Below are 8,129 nucleotides of genomic sequence, written 5' to 3'. Positions count from 1 at the left end.
CACGCATGCAGGTTGGTTACTTGAAGCAAACAACCCATAAAAGAAAAACTTTTCATTTTCATATTTTATCTTGGTACAATAAAGTCAGAAAGTTTTGTGAAAATTGAAAGAGGAAAACTGTTCTAACAAAGTTTGTGGAAAAAAAAAAAGTAGAAAGGAAGAACTTATTGCTTCTGTCATATTTGGTACTTTATAATCCTTGTTTTTTGACTTCATTGTTTTTTTTAACACCCACAACCTGTTATCTCACTGTTTATCTTTGCTCTCGTGACTGTAGTCTCAAAGCACCATCTTCTATCTAGCGTACCTGCACAGAAGTGCCAAACTTTGCATACTGATCTTATATTAATATTCAAATGATTATGGGAAACTTAGAATACCTTTTTGTTGCTGTCTCTGAACTTCTCGCCTCTCTCGCTTCTAATCTGAGATCGTCCTCTTCTTAACTGTTTGTGCATTGGGACTGTTGCAAATAAAACTCCAAATTAGTAAGTCTAGAATGTGTTTCTTAATCTACACAAACAGCTGAAATGCGTAAACAAAGTTGGAAAAGTTCGTAAAACTTCAGTAACAATGTTTCTTCTTTAGGCAGCCACTCCGTGAACTATCCACACTTCATCCCAAAGTTCAAGAATCATTTAAATATAATAGAAACTTTTCCCATTGTCAATGGTACGCACCGGACGAAATTAAATCTGTTTTTCTGTCCAAAAGGGATGGTAGTGAACCGTCGGCATAGTTCCTTCTGCATGACCTTGTCGACGACATGGACCAAACGAAGATGGGAACGTATTCGTTGCAGCAGGAGGACCACCAAAAGTATGTGGAGCGTAACTGGCCACAGGCCCTAGCTGAACGGACTGCATGGCGGGTTCGATCTGAGTCGATACGGTGGTGTATGGGCTGTGGAGACTCTGAGCCGTCATTCGTGCACACGGACTGTAGCTGAGCTGTGCTGCGGAACCCTGAATATGCGACAGCGGCCAACTGCTAACTGTCGTCTGCGGAGTCGGGTAGCTGGCACCGAAGAAGCCATTCGGTCCCAGAGCCAGGGGAGAGGAGAAAGGATCGGAATAGAAAGCTTTGTGCAGCGATGATGTACGACGGAATGGTCGCTTCATACGACGTCGGCGTCTGTAGTTGCCGTTCTCGAACATATCATCGTAATCCGGATGCAGAGTCCAGTAGCAACCCTTTTTGTCACCCTCTCTCTCTCGGGGAATTTTACGGAAGCACTCGTTGAGACTCAGGTTGTGTCGAATGCTGTTCTGCCAGCCGCTCTTCTTTTCGAAGTACGGAAAGCGTGTGCGGATGTAGCCGTAGATCTCTCGCAGTGTCAGCCGCTTTTCGGGCGACTCCTTGATGGCCATTGTTATAAGAGCGACGTAAGAATACGGCGGTCGGGTACTGTCGTCGGTAGGCGTCGCGTTGTCGGAGGAGGTATTGTGGTTCTGCTGCGTGGTCACAGGGGTCGATGTGGAAGTGAGAGAAAAACTGTCGTTGACTTTCGCATCGGAGGTCTTCACGAAATCTTTGCGCATCGGCGTAGGACGTAACAGGGGATGTGCTAAGAAAAAGAGGGAAAGCATAATAAGTATCACATTGAAAAGACACACATATACTTCCATAGAGACGTAGGCGCACCTACATGGAAAGAAAGAATGAAGGGAATAAAGTACCACCCCAAAGAATATTTTGTTTTGTATTATATAGTTATACTGGCACTTGTTGCCACTTGTAAAAGATACCAGTGTGTACTGTATGAGTCCCCCACCCCCCCAGTGCCGGACCAAGGTATTTTCGCGCCCCGGGCAGAAAGGTTTTTCGGCGTCCCCTTTACTAAGGATATATATATATATTTTTTTTTTCGTGATTTGTAAAAAATTGGCGCCCGGAGAAAGGACCCTGCTAGCCCGTGCCTTAATCCGGCACTGTCCACCCAAGGAAAAATTTCTGGGCACGCCACTAAATTGCACAGAGACACTCTCTCAGTCTCCCCACATCGGAGCATATGAGAAGGTGGGCACTCTGTCTTTTGTCATCCGAATAAATAGCATTGGATCTTCTTTCCTTTAATCATCAAAAAGACCCGCATACGTGAAACAAGTTTCAGGTCTTTATAATATCCAATAATGTTAAAAATCCGGAAATGTGTACGGTGGGGATGGAGAAAGAACAACTCCAATCGCAGCTAATATTTCTCCTCCCCAGAAATTAACACTTTACCCAGAAACAGAATTCAAAAAATTATAAAAATCATTGTAGAAAGATTTCAGAAATCCGAAGATTTCTACGATCTTTCTCAGAGGGTTTGTAAAATAAAAAATAAAAAATAAATAAATAAAAAAAACAAACAGAGAGAAAAAATCTCCCAACAATTCCTTCTCCATCCCTTCCCCCTATTTGAAACATTTGGATTCGACACTAACAGATATTCATTTTGGTTTACTGAAATCGTTTTGATATTACTTGAGGATATTCTAACGAAGTGTGATGCATTGAGCATAACATGGCAAGAGGAACTTATTAGTCATTTTGAAATATGCTGTTGCTTAGTGTTTTCGCTGAGGCAACTAAAGCCATAGTCCTTCAATATATTGTCACTCAACTGTGTATTATTCTCTGGTCGACTGACGAGACTACGCAACTCTAGCCTGTCTGACTAAGCTGTGAAAAATCACATGCAAATCCTCCCATATGGACAAGAATAGACTCAGACTCTCTCTCTCTCTCTCTCTCTCTCTCTCTCTCTCTCTCTCTCTCTCTCTCTCTCTCTCTCTCTCTTTTTTCACTACCAGCAATACCAATTAGTGGGCTAACCGCAAAGGTTTTTGAAATAGGCAGATACAAGGGGGTATCAAAAAGTTCGTACCTAAACTTACCTAGAAATAATAGCCCTAAAAAGGCGAACCTTCACAGGAACTTTAATCCTTTTCTGTGTACTCTCCATGTATAGCAACACATTTCTCTCATCTATTGATTAGTTTAATGCTTTAATCATAGAAGTCCGCACTTTTTGCCTGAAACCACGATTCCACTTCATTGATGACTTCCCGATACGAATCAAAGCGGCGTCCACGCAATGGTTTCTTCATTTCTCGAAACAAGGAGTCTGACGGTGTTGGTCAGGTGAATAGGGTAGGTGCTGCGCTAACACAAATCCAACAGTAAGCGAGAACATTGCATTCGACATTACTTCTGTAAAGACGTCAGCAATCTAGGAACCCATCGTGCGGATACCTTAGACATGTGCAGATGGTCATGTAAAAATGTTTGCGCGGGTAGAACAGTGGTATCGTCACCGTCCTTCCCACACCGGGTAGAAAAGGCCAGGGTACGAATCCCGTCGATGAAGCGAGGAACTTGAATGGGCTTTTTTCACAACGTGTAGTTAGTGGGTCTCAGGCGTAAATAGCAAGGCTTTTTACTCAGAAACTGGGATTTTTTCATCCAGTAAACAGACAAATCGACCATTTACAGACAAAATAAATATATGGGTAGATGTAATCATTTACGGGAGACCCTAATATCATAATTTGGTTTTGGTTTGGTCATGTAAAAATGCTGAGGGCAGACCCATAACTAACTCACAGTTCTATAATTACTTGTGTCAGCCTTTGATCCTCCTTTGTGAACTGGTGTCACATTTGCACATCTCCAGTCTATGGGTACCTCCCCTGAGTCCAAATAAGCTCTCATAATTATGGCTAAGGGTTTGCTTACTTCCTTTGCTGCCTCATTTAATATAACTGGATAGATCCCATCCACCCCGAGTGCCTTTTTTATGTTTATTCTCGACAATTTATCCTCCACTTTCCTCTCAGTTATTACAAAATCATCTAGCTCACTGCCAGAGTTTACTTCACCTCTGGCATTACCCTTTCTGAATAATTCCTCATGTGTGATTGTAGATGCAAAATAATCGTTTAGTTTGTTAGCCACCTGAGCAGGATCCTCAACTGTTGAACCATCAATATCCAGTGGACCAATCTGATTCATCCCTTTCCTTCTAGAGTTTACATAGGTAAAGAACTCTTTTCTTTTTTTCTTTGCATCATTTGCCAAGGATTTCTCATAATCTGCCTTTGCCTGTCTAATCTCCTTTGTGACTTGGTTACAGACCAGCTTATATCTATCATAGAAGCTTCCATGTCACCCATTGATTTATATGTATCCCATGCATTTTTCTTCTCTGCCATATGTCTCATTAGTTCATCTGACATCCATTTAGGCCTAAACCTTGAACAATATTTCTTAGTTGGTATGTAAAGCCTAGTAGCTTCCAAGATAAGTTCTTTGAATGCTTCCCATTTCGAATTTGCTGTTGGTATCATCACAAGTTGGTCCCACTGTATAGAATTTAAATACTGTCTCAGACCATCGTAGTCGCCTTTACGGAAGCAAAAATCCTTCCCTTTACTCCTGATGGTAGTTACCTCTTTGGGTAAATCCCACTTCAGCACACTGTGATTACTGCCACCTAGTGGTTCCTTTATCTGCAGATTCTTAATGCATGAAGAATCACTACTGATAATCAAATCAAGAGTATTACTCCCTCTAGTTGCCTCCAGAACCTGCTGATGTAGAAAACAATCATCCAATAAATCCACAAAAGCCTTGCTAGTGTGTGAGTGACCAACCCACAAATTCCATTCAATATCTGGGAAATTAAAATCCCCCATTATAAGACTCTCTGATTTACTGGCCCACTCTATTTCTCTGTACAGTTTCTTATTATACTCATCAGAGTCATTAGGCCTATAGCACACTCCTACTCTCAATTTTGATCTCCCAATGCTTATATCACACCAAACTGACTCGACACTGCACTGTCCAGCGATGTCGACTGGCTTCACTTCCTTGGATTTTATGTGTTTCTTAACTAATAGCATAACCCCTCTTCCCTTCCTATCCTAACTACCCTTTCTGTACACATTGTAATCCCCAAATTCCAGTTCTTCATTCCTTATTTCTGTGTGACACCAAGTCTCTGATATCCGGGTAGATATCGCGCTGAGAATGATACAATTGAACTGTGGTACGCTTTTAAAACATTAATTACAGATGCCTTGAATGCGTATATACCATTAAAAAAATACTCCACGAGAAGGGTTCCAAGTTGGATGAATAGTGAAGTTGCCACATTACTTGAGCAGAAAAAGGTGGCTTGGAAAGGTTACAGAGCAACAAAAAGTACTGAAGCCTATAACAGCTACAAGGTTCGACAGGCAAAGGCAGTTTATGAGAAATCACTAGCAAACAGAGCAAAGAGGGGGGATAAAGAATTCTTCACATATATAAATGCCAAGAAGAGCAGGACAAACCGGATCGGACCTTTACGTAAGGGAAAGGGGATAGTAATAAATACACCAGCTGCCGTTGCAGATGAACTCAACAGTTATTTTGCATCGATATTTACAAATGAAAAGCCTTTTGTGGCAATGGGAAATTGTGGGAGCGAAGTTAAAAAATATGTAATTAATGATATTGAAATTTCGCAAGATTATTTAATGAAAAAACTTTCGAGCCTACAGACCAGTAAGGCTCCTGGAGTTGATGGAATATACCCTATTTACCCTATAATCTTAAGAGAGGCGGCAAGCGAGTGCATTGAACCATTGAGGCTAATTATGCGAGCATAACTAAACTCTGGGGAGATTCCCTTGGATCGGAAAAGTGCAAATGTATCTCCCATACATAAGGGTGACTCTAAAAGTGAAGTTGGAAATTATCGACCTGTCAGTCTGACTTCAGTAGTAGGGAAAATCATGGAGGCAATGATCAAGGGTGGAATTCAGGATCATTTGGATCGAATTGAAATTCTCAAGGATACTCAGCATGGTTTTGTAAAGGGAAAATCATGTTTAACAAATCTGGTTCGCTATTTCGAAAGGGTCACTCACGAGCTGGATTTAGGGAATAATTTCGACATTGTTTATTTAGATTTCAGCAAAGCTTTTGACTCAGTCCCACATGAGGGGTTGCTTTATAAGCTGGAACAGGTTGGAATCACTGGGAAAATCCTTAGATGGATAGAAGGATGGCTTCAGGGCAGGAGGCAGAGGTTTGTGATAAATGGCTATTCCTCAGATTGGGTTGATGTAAGAAGTGGGGTTCCCCAAGGATCAGTATTAGGACCACTGTTGTTTTTAATTTTCATAAACGACATTGATGAAGGGATAGAGGGCGTGATGTCTAAATTTGCAGATGATGTTAAAATTGGTAGAGTAGTTAATGATCACTGTCAAGCTGAGCTTCTTCAGAGAGACCTAGATAGACTTCAGGAATGGTCAGAAAAATGGCAGCTATGCTTTAATCCAACAAAGTGTAAGGTATTACACCTGGGAAACAGTAATCCCAAAAAAACTTATTCACTTGGTGGAGTTCAACTAAACCCAGTACTGGAGGAAAGGGACTTGGGTGTTACGATACGGTCAGACATGAAATGTTTACCTGTTTACAATGCTCAGAGAGCATTGTAAACAGGTTTCAAGGAAGGGCCCATGGTGTCCTATCGATGATCTATCGAACTTTTGCAAGTAGAGATAGGGACGTGATAATCCCATTATATAAGGCTTATATTAGACCACACTTGGAATACTGTGTTCAAGTATGGAGACCGCACCTAAAGAAAGACATCGAGCTTCTTGAAAGGGTGCAAAGAAGGGTAACTCGCCTGGTGAGATCGGCAAAAGGGCGTCCTTATGAAGAAAGACTTCGAATATGTGGGTTGCAGAGTTTGGAAACTAGACACCTTAGAGGAGATTTGATTGAGGTGTTTAAGGCTCTGAGAGGCATCAGTAAAATGAATGAGGACAAAATTTTCAAGATTATAAATGATGCTAGAACTAGGGGACATAAATTCAAGTTACGGGGGGGGGAAATGTTTAGATTGGACTGCAGGAAGTTTTATTTTAGCCAGCGAGTTATAAATTACTGGAATAAGTTGCCTTCATGGGTGGTAGAGGCCGACAGTTTGGGGAAATTCAAAGGTCATCTGGATAGTACTTTCGGGTAAGGGAAGCGCATAGGATGATAGGTTTAATTTCCTTTTTATTTATACTTTATTTTATTTTTTTTATTTATTAATTATTATTATTTAGTTATTTATTTATTTATTTTTTGTTTTTATCATTGTTTTGTTCGGATTTTTTTTTTTTTTTTTTTTGGCTGGTGCAGCATAAGCCACAGGCTTTCTTGCACCATGCGGCCGTTACTAAAACTAATACTAATACTAATCCCAACAATATCTGCCTTTGATGTTTTGAGCAATACCTCAAATTCATCAAATTTATTTTCCAAACTCCTAGCAGTGTCATAAGATGGACAATTCTACCCATACACAGCTTTCATTTCTTCTTCAATTTCCTGAGCGTTCTTACCCTGCAAATACAGGAACTTGATCACTGCTCGATACTCCACTTTGTCAACCCTAGCACCCTTCCTCAGATTCAGGGCTCCATCTCTTATGTACGATCACCTACGGGAATGAAATTCACATGTTAGGTATTGAATATGTAGACAACTTATACAGTATTAAAAATGTCATCTTCCTGCTGATGTTTTATCTAGGTCAGAGTAGGAACTTTTTGATACCCCCTCGTACAGAACTCGGTTTTTCGTTTGGCAAAACAGGAAGATCGAACAAAGAACACATGCAATTTATAGATATTACACATTGGCAGATGAGTTCGTTCTAGTGTAATCCTAATATGAAGGCGCCTCCGTAGCCAGGTGGGAAGGAGCAGCGGTGCATAGCACACGCTTCTTGATTAGACGGGTTCGAGCCCGTCACCACCAAATACGGAGGATGCGGAAAGGTCAGGGAATGACCACCGCATATCCCGGAGCAATATGGCCTTAGTTGCTAATGCTCCTAAAAACCAAATAACAAACAAAACAATCCTAATATGACAGTTTTGATACCACAATTTAAAAATGCCTGAAATGTTCGACGTATTAAAGACAGTATTAATAGAAAGAAAAGCTCAGTAGTGTGTGATCAACACTGTCACAACGTACCCCAGAGGAACAAAACAAATATTAAGAAGTTACAGAGCGAATAGCATTCTATTTAAGTTATCATTGCCGGACTTCACATAAAAAGCAGAGTGGATTTTTAGACAAAA

At 40.8% G+C, this 8,129-nt stretch overlaps 1 protein-coding gene across 1 annotated transcript in view; it reads right to left on the bottom strand.

Annotated features, from left to right (window-relative positions):
- Window positions 1-237: 237 nt before the first annotated feature.
- LOC150089711 (forkhead box protein L2-like) overlaps window positions 238-8,129 on the bottom strand; it is a 50,092-nt gene continuing 42,200 nt past the window's right edge. The window contains exon 2 of the mRNA XM_090368751.1: window positions 238-1,567. Coding sequence (XP_090224877.1) covers window positions 690-1,567 — 878 coding nt within the window. The 3' untranslated portion in view covers window positions 238-689. The remainder of the gene's footprint in view (window positions 1,568-8,129) is intronic.

Source organism: Mastigoproctus giganteus, chromosome 2 (genome assembly GCF_048544385.1).
Source record: "Mastigoproctus giganteus isolate SK-2022 chromosome 2, ASM4854438v1, whole genome shotgun sequence".
Classification (NCBI taxonomy): Eukaryota; Metazoa; Arthropoda; class Arachnida; order Uropygi; family Thelyphonidae; genus Mastigoproctus; species Mastigoproctus giganteus.
This window is presented reverse-complemented; position numbering and strand designations above follow the sequence as displayed.